This window comes from Coregonus lavaretus (genome assembly GCF_964263955.1).
Source record: "Coregonus lavaretus genome assembly, contig: HAP1_SCAFFOLD_4632, whole genome shotgun sequence".
NCBI lineage: Eukaryota > Metazoa > Chordata > Actinopteri > Salmoniformes > Salmonidae > Coregonus > Coregonus lavaretus.
The window spans coordinates 575-15,545 of NW_028156324.1; the positions used below are offsets into that span (position 1 = coordinate 575).

General features: G+C 40.6%; 1 protein-coding gene across 1 annotated transcript; it reads left to right on the forward strand.

Annotated features, from left to right (window-relative positions):
• Positions 1–284: 284 nt before the first annotated feature.
• LOC311126464 (mannosyl-oligosaccharide 1,2-alpha-mannosidase IC-like) lies at positions 285–9,860 on the forward strand. Its single transcript, XM_084200471.1, has 4 exons — positions 285–553; positions 3,719–3,891; positions 6,343–6,458; positions 8,008–9,860. Exons 1-4 carry the CDS (start codon positions 382–384, stop codon positions 8,150–8,152), a joined length of 606 nt encoding a protein of 201 aa, XP_084056597.1. The 5' UTR covers positions 285–381; the 3' UTR covers positions 8,153–9,860.
• Positions 9,861–14,971: the final 5,111 nt, after the last annotated feature.

A 14,971-nucleotide genomic window follows, 5' to 3' on the forward strand; every position in this document is an offset into this window, starting at 1 on the left:
TGTTTCCCCATCTCAGCTTCAGAGTAACAGAAGCGTTCAGAACCCACAGAGTTGAAATCCTACATGTAGAATGACTAGAATAAAAAGCCTAGATTCTATTTCTAAGGTAGAAAAGCTGTACTCTACTGTATGTGAATGGAGGTTTGTCTGTGTATGTGTCTGTGTCTGTGTCACCCCCCCAGGCTTGTATATAAGCTAACCATGTTTCCCCATCACAGTTCCAGCAGGATTCATAGAAACACCGAGTTGAAAAAATGCTGTAGTGTGCAGTCAATTAATGGAGACTTATCTGTGTCTCACCCATTTATAAATGTCAATGGTCTCACCCCCCAGGCTATCGAGGCTAACCTGGTGCAGAAGTCCCCTGGTGGGCTGACCTACATGGCGGAGTGGAGGGGGGGCATCCTGGACCACAAGATGGGCCACCTGGCCTGCTTCTCCGGGGGCATGGTGGTGATTGGAGCGGACGACGGAGCTCCAGAGAAGAGACAGCACTACCTAGACCTGGCTGCAGAGATCACACACACCTGCCACGAGAGCTATAGTAGATCTGGTGAGTAGGACTGGGAATGCATTGAGTATAGGACATCTGTATGACCAAGGACAGGTATGAGATGAGTATTTAAGGATATTGGATATCCAATGTCTGGATGTTGTTCTGGGTATTCAGAGCAATTATAGCTTTTTCTGTTATCGTGCAGGACATTATCAAGTCAGTAAAATTACAATGCTGTTAGACTATCTTCTTAAGTGAAGGAATGTGGTGACCTGGAAAATAATTAAATAAATAGAGATTGAAGGAGGGAAGCGCTGCTAAGTTACACAATAGTAGGTTTTTGTAGAAAGAAGGTCTTTGGTAAAAGGGGTCAATTGGTCAGGACCAAGCCGCTCCTCATATAATTAATTAAAATGCCTTTATTTGTATGGCATGTTCAAAGGAAACAAAGATTTAAAACTCTGACACGTTTCGGCTGCATGGCCTTCGTCAGGGAGAGATTGAGTCATATTGGAAATAAAAAAATCTGCAGCCAATTTACATTTAATTTCCCCCTGAATAAACCATATAATAACTCCTAGCTGGCAGCTACACCTCAAAAGGCGGATGTGCAGCTCAATAGGGAGCTGCAGAACCTCATGTCTCTGGTGTGAGGAATAAAAGTTATTCAAAATTATTCTTTATCATCTTTCGACACTTCAATGTGCACTCATGCTGTCCTACCAGACCTCTTTTGAAAGCAGTAATCATTTGAAAGCAGTCAATGGTGATTCAAAATGGAGGGAAAGACAAAGATGTCTGTAGTTTGTAGAATAAGCTGAGAATGAGAGTCTCAGAGAGACCACAGGCAAATGATTTGTAGTACAACTCAACCTGGAGAGGACGAAGATCAAACAAGACCAAGATCCTCAAGTCTTGATGAGATTCTACACAAACAGTAAAATCGCAAGAGTTCATTTTACACTATTTTGGGGTTTATATGGTCCCAACCCCATTTTGTGTTAAAACAATTCATATTTTTGGAGTTAAAACTACACTAAATGGAGTAAATATCCAACTCGCAGAGAGTTGCTTAAATTTAACTCAGTGTCGTTTTTAATTAACAATCAACTCCAGCAGAGTTTCAGTTTACTTCCTTTGAGTTATAAAGGTATAAAGCCTTATTTACATTTTTATTGTGTCACATTATGGTTACTCTTAATGGAGTTGAAAGTAATCCGTCCCAATCAACTCCAGTTATCAACACTAACTCCAGGGAGCGTATTACTCTCGAGGGTTAAGATAACTCCCAGTAGAGTCAATTTAACCCACATTTTTTAAAACTGTGAATTCAACTATCCTTTATTTACTGTGCACTGTCTGGACGTAGAATGAACTTGAGGGAATCTAAAAGTCTGAGCGAAAAAGAGATGAGTAGTGGTCACTTTTGGGAAGAAACTCGCTTGAACTTGATTTCTCGTCCTCGGCCCTGACACTTAACGGAAAATATTATTCAGAATAATTTTTTCGTGTTTCCACCACAGGGTGAGCAGACTGGTTTCATCCTGAAAATACAGCTAATGTGACTCATCGCATAACAGGTTTCTTGATATACTTAGAAGGCTTTTGATCTGCCCAACCAAAAGGTGCCTCCTCCTTTTTATTGCCATCTTCTGCTTTTTTCTTAGTTTGTTCCCCTTCTCATTAGAGGGCTGCTCAATATTTCAGTTCCGAGCCTCTTAGCTTCTATTGGATGAGAAAGGAGGTTACAAGGGTCTCTCCTTCTGCCGCTCCTCTCTGTCTGGATCTGTTCCATCAACACAACAGGGCCGGCTGGCCCCCGTCTTCTAGCCAAGAAAAGGCATGCCAGGCAGCATTGGGACTATCGATTCAGACATTAGAGAAAATGTCTGAAAGTTTTCCGTCATTGGCTGATGTGCCTCGCTGTTGGGGAGGAGATGAAGGTTGGATGGAGTTGATATATAGAAACATAAAACAGTCAATAGTTCAAAAGACAGATGGGCTCTCTGTCCTAAAAAGAGTTGAGAAAGTTGGAGTCAGTCGTGTGTACTGAAATAGAAAGGAGATGATGTCAAGGAGTGAAATGCCACCGCTGCCATTGCTGCTCTCATTCCTCTCCTGCCAGATGGATGTTGTGACTGCAGTGAGAAAGTCCAAAAATGGATGTAGCAACTAAGGATTGCCCCTTTAACAGGCAGTTACCTTCATACAGCAGAACTATGTCGCCATTTGAAGGTGATCTATTAACCTGTAAGAAATGTTTTTATTCTGTCCACTGTTCCGCAAATGTCCCACAAAATCGTTCCCTTGTCCCATATTTGGGCTTTTTAGATGTGGTCACCCTAATTCCACCATTGGAAACTTTGCTACTGTAACATGTAACACCATCTTTTTGCATGTGAGGAGAATAACATTATTTCAAGCCCATATGTGAACTTGCAATTCTACATGTGAAAGTGGAATGTTTTTCAAATGTGAAACTGCATATCCGATTTTCACAAACTGCAATTCACATGTGAGGTGTTAACATGTGAACTCTACATTTAATACATGTGAAAATATAGTTTCACTTGTGAAATTTAAGCTCAACATGTGTGTGATTTCACATGTGAAAATACACTTTTTTTTTTTTTTTTTGTGAGGGTTCTGCAAACGACCTGGCAAATATCCCACTACGGTTTGGGGAAGAAACACAATATGTGAAACATGCGTCATGTAACATACGTAGTAATACACACGCATCCTGATTGCGATTCAAAATTTGAAATGTTGCCATGCCAATGGTCTTACCCTGAACTCCTAATGTAAAAGAAAGTGCTCCCCCGAATAGCAACCATTGTGCTACTGTAGATGGGAATCCTGTTCGCATGCTGTCGCTACGGCCTTGCAGAGTGGCAGCCGGCTAACAGAGAGAGAATGTGTAGACCATCTGGATTACAAGACCAACTGGGGAACAGATCTTTATTGTAGAGCTCATTTTCCATGTCTTTTTAGAGCATGATGTTGGAATCGCGACTGTGTGCCAGGGCTATATTATTTATAGTGCTAATTCACCCACAATTATGTTGTTCGCTTTGATTTGTTTCAGTACCTCAGAAGACTGATTGAACAAACTATTAACTTAAATATAAATCGACTCAAATAAAATTCCTCATCCCCCATGGTTTTTTTTAAGTACATCGTTTAATCTGTTCACTCTGTGTCTCTCTAATCCCCCTTTAGCTACGAAATTAGGGCCTGAGGCGTTCCGATTCGACAGTGGGGCGGAAGCCACGGCAACCAGACTGAGTGACAGATACTACATCCTGCGGCCGGAGGTCATCGAGAGCTACATGTACATGTGGAGGCTGACCCATGACCCCAAGTACCGGGAGTGGGGCTGGGAGGCAGTGGAGGTGAGTCACACAGACGTCAATAGTCTTCATGATACAACCATAATGTCACTAAAGGAATGACTTGTAACTCTGGTACTTTATCTCCAAAGTACCTTCTGGTTTTATTTGTTACATTTTGATTAGCAATGAGTTTAAACTGAGTGGAGATCTGGTGCTTATCCTTAAAGTGCATTTAACAAGGATGTGTAAAAGAACAATAAAACAGTGATTCTAGAATGTGTTTTTGAAATATGATTGAAAACCTCAATAGAGACAATCATATCCCTCATACAGATGTCGGATCTTAACTTGATCACTCTTGTGGCAGAGCATTTTCCTGCTGCATCACGAAATTCAAATGAGTCCCTGAAAAATAGCAGTTATCTTTCCTCCATGTGGGGGCAGTCGAGTCATTTGGATCAGGGCTTGCTATCAAAATAATTTTCTCTCTCGCTCGCTCAAATGCTAGGCCTAGGTCCTATTACTTTAACATTCAAATGTACAAAAATGTATCTGAAATGCAGCCATACACATCAACTGTCATTTTATCGTTTTATATAGCTTAATAATGGTCTACACTAGGCTACGACATACAAGTGTCAAGTGTATCCTAAGGTCAAAATTGAGTTCAGTCGTGGCCTGAGGTGGTCTAGCGGTTAGGGTCTACCATGTAGGCCTACCACGCCTTTCTGGCACAAATAACTCAATCCCCCGATTGACTTGATTTATTTGCACATTTCAAATATTGACATTCCAGGGATATTTTACCCCTGATCTTGATAAGAAATGACCATACCAGACACTTTTGGATAACATAAATAGGAAACAAATAAAATAATAACAAAAGGCTACATCATGCAGTTTCATACAGTGTCGGGTAAATTGCCATAGTAGATTTGCCATGGTAAATTATTAAATACTTTGTTTCTATTGTTCGGAATGTTTGTCAAATAGATAAATCGTCCTTCTGTTCAAAAAGGACTAAGTTGTTCCGATTACAATACCAACCGGGTGTGTTGAATTTAGTCAATCACTGAACTGACCAACTGAGTTAATTGACTAAATTCAACACACCTGGTCTTCCAGGTCGGTTAAATCAAAAACCAGCATACACTGCGGCTCTCCGGGAATAGGGTTGCCTACCCCAAACTGTTAACCTTCGAGTTGTTTCGATTTTAACCCTGTAACCCAGGGGTGTCCAACTCATTCCATGGAGGGCCTAGTGTCTGCAGGTTTTAGTTTTTTCCTTTCAATTAAGCCCTAGACAACCAGGTGTGGAGAGGTCTTTACTAATTAGTGACCTTAATTCATCAATCAAGTACAAGTGAGGAGCGAAAACCTACAGACACTCGGCCCTCCGTGGAATGAGTTTGACACCTGTGCTGTAACTCCGCGGAATTAATGCGTCAAAAAAAGACATTCATTCATGAGTCAAAGGGCAGTGGGCCGGATTCGAAGCCATGCCGACTCTGGCATATGTGTGCTGGGGTTAGTGGCTGTAACCATAGCACCACATAGGCACTGAGAAAACCAATAATGTATTATACCTCTTGTTTGCCTTCAACATATAATAAAACAATAGATCTAGAAAATCAGATTTTCCTCCTGCGATGAAAGGGGTCAAATTAAGATCTGACATCTGTGCTGGTCTCTGTCCATATGTATTCTCTCTCTCTCGGAACTAATGTACAGTACATATAATTGAACATGGTCTAGACCTTCAGTCAGCTCAACATTGGAGGCCCTGCGATGCTACGTCTGACAAGGCAGTGTGAGGGCAGAACTAGCCAGGCTGATTAGCACATTATTACCCCCTTGACAAAGACAGACCATAATTAACACAGACCCCTGTTCTTACTGTTGGATCTGCATGAAAATAAGCAAAGTGTGGGTTTTGTCAACCTTTTGTGCCCCGTAATGAATGCATGTGTCAACCCTGTCAGCCTGATCACACCACTTCTCTCTCTGGGCACAAAATGAATGCTAAATCTATCATCCCAACCCCTGTTGCAAAGGGTAATGTGTCCTCTCTCTATAGGCACATTATTATTAGCTCTGCCCCCATTCACCACCTCAACCCCAACCTCTTGTTCTCACTCGTGCTACTGGATGTCGTTGAATATTGTATAAGGTGCCCCAGACAAGACCTTAATATAAGGAGGCTTTATGTTTGGTGTCGTATGAGGTGATTGTGCTGTGAAGTAAAAGAGGGTGTTTGAGGACATGGGACTAGGTTGACGTATCTGTCTCTGGCTCTCCATAAACAACCTATGTTCCCTTATTAGGGTTGCACAACTCCAGTACTTGAGAGCTGCAGTCCTACTGCTGAAGTTTGATTTGATATGAATTTCAATCATTACAGTGATAGGTAGGAGGATACTGTCTGTGCCCATTGGCTAACTGCTGGTATAATACATGTCAGGTTTGACATTAACATCCCTTCTACACTCTTCTTTCTATTCTTCTCCCCAGGCTCTGGAGCAACACTGCAGAGTCGAAGCTGGTTTCTCTGGGATCCGAGACGTGTACGCCCAGACAGTCAGCCACGATAACATGCAACAAAGCTTTTTCCTCTCCGAGACACTCAAGTAAGTCTAACACGGCCAGTCAACATCCCCCCTACTGAGAATATACCAGCAAACACTTTGCTTTTTAGATTTGTAATAATAATAATAATATGTCATTTAGCAGACGCTTTTATCCAAAGCGACTTACAGTCATACATTTTTACGTATGGGTGGTCCCGGGGATCGAACCCACTACCCTGGCGTTACAAGCACCATGCTCTACCAATTGAGCTACAGAGGACCATTTGTAAACGGCTACAGAGCTTATTCCACTAAGAGTAAATGGCATATACAGTTTATTAGAAGTAGTAAGAAGTAAATAGCATATGCAGTTTAAAAACCCCTAGAGTCGATCACATTTGCATAATACAAAAATCCCCATTAAAATCCATCAGTTTAAGCAAGAGATATCTGTTTTTGCATGGGCTGCATCTCAATCCACTGTATCCACCGATGTCGCCCTTCCAGATCTGCGGTGAAAGGTGGCAGAGCTAGAGCGGGGTTTGTCAGACCATGAGACATCCTGAAAAATCTGTCTTCTCATGAAAACCACTGTAGTAGTTTGACCCCTCTATGGAAAGATGAGACTCTCATGAACATGTCGGTTGTTTTGCTCTTGGATGCCCACAAGCCTCACAATAAAAAAATTAAAAATAATCCTGATCTTTCTTATATCTCTCAGGTATAGGAAAGACAAACTTCCTTTTGAATTAAAACAATTCCATACGTTAGCTTAGTAGAACCCCCCCAGCTTAAACTCTAGAGGGTTTTAAAGCATGAAGAAACTGATTCTCGTTAGCTGTGGTATACACTTTCCACCATATTTACTTTTCTGTCCATCGTGAGAACACTCACATTAGTCTTAAGATATTCACACAATATGTTGATTGCACTCAAGCACAGTATCTGCATTTCAACATTTACAGACAAACCCTTTCTAAGGTGTTTTTTTTATCATGAAAGGAATAGAACATTTAGAAATTCCCATTCAGATTCAGCTGAAAGACTCTAGCCCCCTCTCAGACTCAGAGTTTGCTCTGGGCTGGTTAAGTGATGTGGACAATCCACATAGTGATGTTGTGTCAGACCTAATAGAGCTGAGAGGAACATGTGAGTGTCGTCTGGGCCCCCTTAGATAAAGAAACCTTAAGAACTTTGGAACGAAAATGGAGAAAGCTGTGTTTTATACTGAATCTTTTCAGTAGAAATAAGATTAACTATAATTTCCATTTTCTCAGAAAGGCTCCAGACAGGCTTTAAATAAAGCCCACGCTTCACCTTGCTGTTGTTCATAATTTATTGAATTCATCAAAATGTTCATTCATATTCATTCAATAGTCGTGAGAAATTACAAAATAAACTTGTTTTACAAAAGCAAAGAATGTCAGGTTGTTACATCAGTAATTATTGCCCAAACATGATTAAAAAAATGTTTTTATTGATTCATACAATAGCATTATAGCCATTATTTCTTTGTTTAGATACCCATAGTCTAGGAGAAAACTAGCCAGTGGATCCTTTATTCTAGCCATTCGTTTCCCCAGACACTGACGCTGTGTGTCCCTCTCAGGTATCTGTACCTGCTCTTCTCTGACGATGACCTGCTGCCTCTGGAGGACTGGGTGTTCAACACGGAAGCTCACCCCCTGCCCGTCGTCCGCAAGAGCTGCCTACAGGGGGAGGGAGGGATACACGACAAGACAACCTCGGAGTAGCAACCTGCTGTACAACTACTGTACAGCTCACCTGGATACAGACACAGAGTAACACATTCATACATCACATGCATACAAACACACACAGACACACACATGACAACATTACACACAGGTAACAACACAACAACAAAATGCAGGGCCAAGGTCCCTTGGGCCCTGTCACAGACTCTCAATTCCTTTCCAGTAAAGGATCTTGTCGTATACGCTGTGATTGTATATCCTTGAGCCGGGCCGGGACTACTTCCTGCCGGCATTACTTTCTGTGGACAATCAAGACGAACGTGATTTTCATGAAAAGAGCACCTTTTTTCTTTCCTTCTTTCCTCTGTGAGGAAACCAAGAGTATCTTGCAGACCCAAATGTAATGGGAGGAGTGCTGTATTATGGGCCATATTGTGAGAGAGAGAGAGAGAAAACCACTGAGCTTTTGCTTTGATTCCATTTTTCACCGCAGTCGATTAATAATTTCACTTGATCTTGTCATTGCTTTTTTTTCTGGCTTTTTTCTTTGTCTCTTTGACCAAAGTTTTTTATTTTTTATTTTTTCACCCCCTCATAATTCCCTTAACATATTATGTTTGTGGTGAGATTTGACCAATAGTAAGATGACAGACTAATATGGAGGGTGGAATGGTGTTGAATATTAAATGTATATACAATTGTGAAATGTAATACTCAAAATCCACCTTGAAAAGCATTGTTTATTCAGAGTTTCTTAGCAGAAACAGGTTAAATGAATAATAACAGGCATGGGAAAATTTGAAAACTGAAGAGGTTGTTGGAGAGACCATTTTTATAAATTGTTTGTCTTTATAATTTGTTTTGAGTACAATACTGGTGAAATATTTTCATCAGGGCAAGTCTGTGTTGAATCCTCCTCACCGCCTTTCAGAGCGTAACTTCACATTGTGTGAGTCCTGTGACTTTAACACAAGTGTCAGTCCTGTTATTGTAACACAAGTGTCAGTCCTGTGACTGTAACACTGTAACACAAGTGTAAGTCATGTTACTGTAGCACTGTAGAACGAGTGTCAGTCCTGTGACTGTAATACTATAGAACGAGTGTCAGTCCTGTGACCAACACCGTAACACAAGAGTTAGTCATGTTACTGTAACACTATAGAACGAGTGTCAGTCCTGTGACTAAAACACAAGTCTCCGTCCTGTTACTGTGACACAAGCACTCACAACCACCCCAGAGGCAAGATCACCACAGCTAGTCCCAGTCGCCTAGTATGACTGGCCTCAAATATGCTTGCCAAAGTTAACAGCCCTCATCGAGAGCTCCAGCTCTCTCAAATCCAGAGTGGGGAAAGTTAGGCTTGAGACCAAGGGTTTCCTGAAATGTACACCGTAGAGGGGAATGTGAAGGGAGCTTTCCTGTTTCATCCTTATTCGTATCATCACTGCTGTCCAATACAGTTGTGGAGAGAATGTGCTGTACATACCTGGATGAATGTGAGTGCCCCTGTATTAGCTTATCTTCAGTTTCTTTTGTGATTTATTTTACTTAATTACATAATTATTTTCATTTATTTTTAATTTGCTTCCCTCAGGTGTTTCTGTAAAAGAGGAAAAACTTTGATTTTAATTATAGTTCTGGTTGATATTAATTATTGTTATTACTTATCTTTCAGTGTTGAATATTTTCAAATACTGATAAAAGACCTGTGCAACTTTGTACATTTAAAGCAACTTCAATCGCTTTGTCTGGATTTTTTTTGTCTGTCCCTAATATTTCTGCTTATGGTTTTTACTGTATGGAGTGTAAAATCTATGTTTGACCTCACCTTCCAACACATTGACTGAGTGTATTTCCAGAATACACAACTGTCAATTTAACCTATTGAAATGGAAGACCTAAGAGCTTCGGCATACTTCACATATGAAACCTCATCACGTATCTGTACCACCAATGCTGCAATTTGCAAAGCTCCTAAGCTCTGCTTTCTGTAGCTTTGTGCTCCGGGTCTCCCAATACAACGTTTCCTATACCTTAGCAACCAAGGCTGTCAACATCAATATCAGACAAGATCATTCTCCATGACATCATGCTTAGAAATGTTTACATGGCTCTTGACTATTGTTCACATTGTACTTCAGGTACACAAAACACTGCTGGGGAGTGGGTGTTTGGTTGAGTGAAGCCAGTAGGTATAGTGTGAAAGAGGGATGTTAACAAAGAAGGGCACATCAGCTAAGCCTTCAAACAGTCTGTACATTGAGTAAACTCTTGTGAAGGTAGTTCTTTGCATCACACCTAGACATATGCCCTCTATGTCTCAAAGACTCAACAACTTATTCAATATCATAGATGCATACAGTACATTTTGCGCAGTGTTGGGGAGTAGTGAACTACATGTAGTTCAACTAGTAATTTAACTACATTTTGCAGTAGCTTAGTGGTAGTTGAACTAATTTCAAATCTAGGTAGTGTTTTCAGTAGTTAATAACTTTTTTACCATGTAGCAGTGTAGCTAACTACTGGAACGACACACTACTTTTTTGGCAATAATCAAATATGGGTGAAGTTGGAAGGAATTCCCGTACTTTTTTGGCATCAGACCTGCCTAATTTTCACTTGAAACATCATTTTTTTTTGTTTAATAGGCTAAATTACACATTCTGTTTACTATAAACCCCAAAGTGATCGGTTCTTGCCATTTGTTGTCTATGACATTTCAGATTGACATATGGGAATTTATCACAAAGTAGTTTGGATGTAATGAACTACTCTTTCAAAGTAACTTTAGTTGAGTAAACTGTATATTCTTAAGGGTAGCTTTAGAGTAGCTTAACTTCTTCCAGTGCGAAATAATTGGTAGCTTTTAGTAAACTATATTTTCAGAGTAGCTTCCCCAACACTGGTTTTGTGCTGCTTAGATTCATTGCTATTATATCAGTCTGTGTTTTAATGGAATCTGTCATTGATTTTCACGAGAGGAGATGAGGTGCTCACTGAGTGATGAAATTTGTTCCATTGTTTGCACAGGGGAAGTTCATTACATATTTAATTGATGGGGTAATGTCTCCAGGATAGGTAAGGTTCCAGCAATTAGGAACCGAAAATGAATAATCTGGGTTTAGTCTTCACACCAATTGAACACAGGAGGGCCAATTTCATTTCATTCTGCTCCAAATAGTGTACATGTAACCAGAATGGCTCATCCAAATCAAATTATTAGAATTGTATTATATGAATACAAAATAGATTATATTTGGCACATTTTGTCAGCAGAGCAAATGTCCATTGCTTACGTAATGTTTTAAGTCAAACAGACAAAAACAAACAGACAATAATATTTTCTAAGAAATGCCTGAAATTGTCCCCCTTTCTTACCTTTACACAATGTTTTTTGAGTCAAACAGAGACAAAGACATGCTGACATACTAAGAGATGCCTTAGCTTTAAGGTCTTAGAAAGAAAGAAGGTGAGAGCAAGGGAGCATGGTGTGGATCCATGAGCAGCCCTGTTCTGTGTTGGGGGCTACGGATGGGGGGGATCCATGAGCAGCCCTGTTCTGTGTTGGGGGCTACGGATGGGGGGGATTACTGTCCACTTGAATGCACCTGGGACTGATAGTGATAATCCCTCCTGTCTTTTTTCCCCCGTAATAATTCTGGTGAAACAGAGCAGAGGAGACGGCGGGGCCAGTCACCGCTGCTTTAGTGAGCGCCCATTGTTATCTTCCTCTCACAGCTTGGTCTCGGCGCCCCCACACGGCTCACTTACGGCCTCCACAGCTCTCCCCGTGCTGGGGCCCTACGTGCATGTACTGCGATCAATATGGCCGCCTGCAGAGGAAGGCCCGACAACGCCTGGCGTGGACCTGGTGTGTGTGTGGACAACAAAGGGGAATGGCAGGGGATTTATATATATATATATATATATATATATATATATATATATATATATATTTTTTTTTTTTTTTACCTTTATTTAACCTAGTAAGCCAGTTGAGAACAAGTTCTCATTTACAACTGCGACCTGGCCAAGATAAAGCAAAGCAGTGCGATAAAAAACAAAACGTACAGTCAAAAACACAATAGAAAATCTATATACAGTGTGTGCAAATGTAGTAAGTTATCGTCAGTGTGTACTGTAAAGCAAGGGGATAGAGAAAGAAGAGGGGAGGGAGATGTGTTGTACTAGCATATGTATGCTCACTTCCCTCTGTCTCTTCCAATGACCAGGGAGGCAGCGAGACAGACTCAATAATTCAAGGCTGTTTCCTTATTCAACCTCCCTCTTCAAGGGATGAATTTAAGATTTGACTTCATGTTCAATGGCTTTTACCCCCACTCCCTCTCTATCCCTGTGTCTTGTCTTTCAAGGTTTGTTTGTGGTTATTTTCTCTCAGGGTTTCTAAGAGTAGATAACGAGAAACAATTGAAAGATTTTCAGGATAATGCTTCAGCAAAAAAGAAGAAACTGCCCATATCCAGTCTTGTGAAAGGACAGGTTTGTTTTAGTTTTGACAGCTCTTTGCGGCAAAAGGCCAATTTTCCAAAGGCAGACTCTGCCAGACAATTCTGTGTCCTTGTTTGATGGAAAAAGATTAAAGAAACATAGGGGGAAAGTAACGGTGAAAAACACCTTCAGCCTGTTTTATTACTTACTGTATGTTGTGATAGACTTTCATGTTTCATAAAGTCCTCTTTCGAGCATAGCAGACCTGAATATGGAAGACTAAAGGTCAAACAGTGGAGGCAAAAACATGAGGCATTTTCTCAAGCATGTTCAAATTCGAATGAACCTCTTTCCTTTGAGATTCAATGAATCTCTATCCTCGCTCAATTCTATTCTTCCGTTCTTGTGTTTCCCTCAGTTGGAGATATAGCAGTTTAATGGCTGCTTTTGTTACAGTGCGATGAAAATGGAGCACAACATTTATAGAATAGCATCTGTTGATGTATTGGAAACAAGCGTTGTTCTACTCTGACTCTGCTTTATTTGGGTGGTAAAACTGATGCTTGCTGTTGCTTGGAAGACAGAACTACATTCAGTGAGAATGATATTAATTTGAATGTGTTGCCAAGAGAATGAAATACATCCCTTTAGGATATAATTGCACTTTATTTGATGAGTTTAAAGGTTTTATGATTGGATTATGTTGCTAATCCAATCTCTATGAAAACTCTTGTTTTTATCCAATTTCATGATTATCAAATCTTAATGTCAAGATTGTATGATGTTGGGAAATTATTCTATTTTTCCAGGGCATACAGGCATTCTGACATTGCTGTTCAACATTTTCATAATAGAGGCCTAATTCTGGAATTTTCCATGGTGTCTTCCAGGTCACCCAGCTTGTGAGAGGAGACAAGGATCTGTGTTTTCCCCAACTGTGTGCACGTGAAAGGGGATACCTAATCAGTTGCTCAACTGAATGCATTCAACCGAAATGTGTCTACCGCTTTTAACCCAACCCCTCTGAATCAGAGAGGTGTGTGGGGCTGCCTTAATTGACGTCCACATCATCGGCACCCGGGGAGCAGTTGTTGTTGTGGGTTAACTGCCTTAGTCAAGGGCCACCTCGGGGATTCGAACCAGCGACCTTTCAGTTACTGGCATGTGGGTATGTGTTGAGCAGATTCCCCAGACAAAGGCGTGCTGATTGGTCTGTCAGAAAACTGCATCGCCAGCACTTCTCAAGGTCCACTAGTCCTGGGTCACCCAGCTACCAACACCTTGTTAGGGAGAGGGAACAATCACAGCTGCATCATCAGCTGCTAACACAGACATCCACAATAGCACTGTAACGTCATGTTCATTAGGGCACACTGTAGCAAAATGTTTTATAACGGAAACAGAAATAAACCTTTCTTATTGGACAATTCCAGATAGTACCTCATCGTTTCGGAACATTTCCTTCCGTTTCATTACTACTGAACACAACCCTCATGACCACAGAGTTCAACAGAAGAAGACATCCAGTTTAGGAACATGTTCAAAAGTCTATTCAGAGAACTATTGTATGATGCATACTGTAGTTTGCAGGATTGCATGATAATTCAAGGTCACACGGTTCAGGGTTAAAATTACAGAGAAGACTTAATGTGGGCGAAACAACAACGTCAAATTATTCTGCCTCAGTAGACGGCAATGACTGTTTATGCTGTGTTTGGAGCTGGTGATTTGCAGTCCGTCAGCGGTTGCCAGAGTGAAGCAGGCTCTTATGCCAATTAATGTTTCATTTTTTTCTCCTTAGGCTTTGAATAATCATAGAGCCTATTTAAGAATGCCTGTTCTGATTAATCTAAAGCTAATGTTCTTCCAAGTTCATTGTAATCAATATGCAGTTGTCACTCACAATGCTGTATATACTATGCATATCGCCCTCTCTGTGACATTACAATGACTGCAGTTTGGAGAGAACAAGCCGTATTTTCTCAGCAGGTGGTGTTCTGACAATGATTTGAGGGCTCTCTCTCTTTCTCTCTCTTTCTCTCTTTCTCCCTCCCTCTAAATATTATGTCTTTTCATATAGGAGATAGTTTTGTCATGTTATTGTGCAGGTGCTTTTGAATGGGCTTCATACCATTGTTTTGTTTTAACAGCAGTATACTAAAATCAACATGGGTGGGAGTTTTGCCTAATTTATTCCAAGCCATAACAATTTTGTGAAAGGAAAACCTGCTTTATGCTTTTAACACATCTCAATTATGTGTGTCCTGATGGGTATGTGCAAAAGCTTTTTGGAACGCACACAGACTGACGACGCTCTAGAATACAAAATATGTTTACAGGATAATTGTTTAAACTGAAATGTGTTTTTGTCTGTGCAGCGTTTCCTGGCTGTCTCACAATATTGA

What these genes read in the sequence shown, in the direction of transcription:
- LOC311126464 (XM_084200471.1), top strand. Translation starts at nt 382, where the DNA reads ATGGCGGAGTGGAGGGGGGGCATCCTGGACCACAAGATGGGCCACCTG. An exon ending in GGGGCTGGGAGGCAGTGGAG is followed by an intron (nt 3,892 to 6,342) that starts GTGAGTCACACA and finishes TCTTCTCCCCAG; the next exon opens with GCTCTGGAGCAACACTGCAG. An exon ending in TTCCTCTCCGAGACACTCAA is followed by an intron (nt 6,459 to 8,007) that starts GTAAGTCTAACA and finishes TGTCCCTCTCAG; the next exon opens with GTATCTGTACCTGCTCTTCT.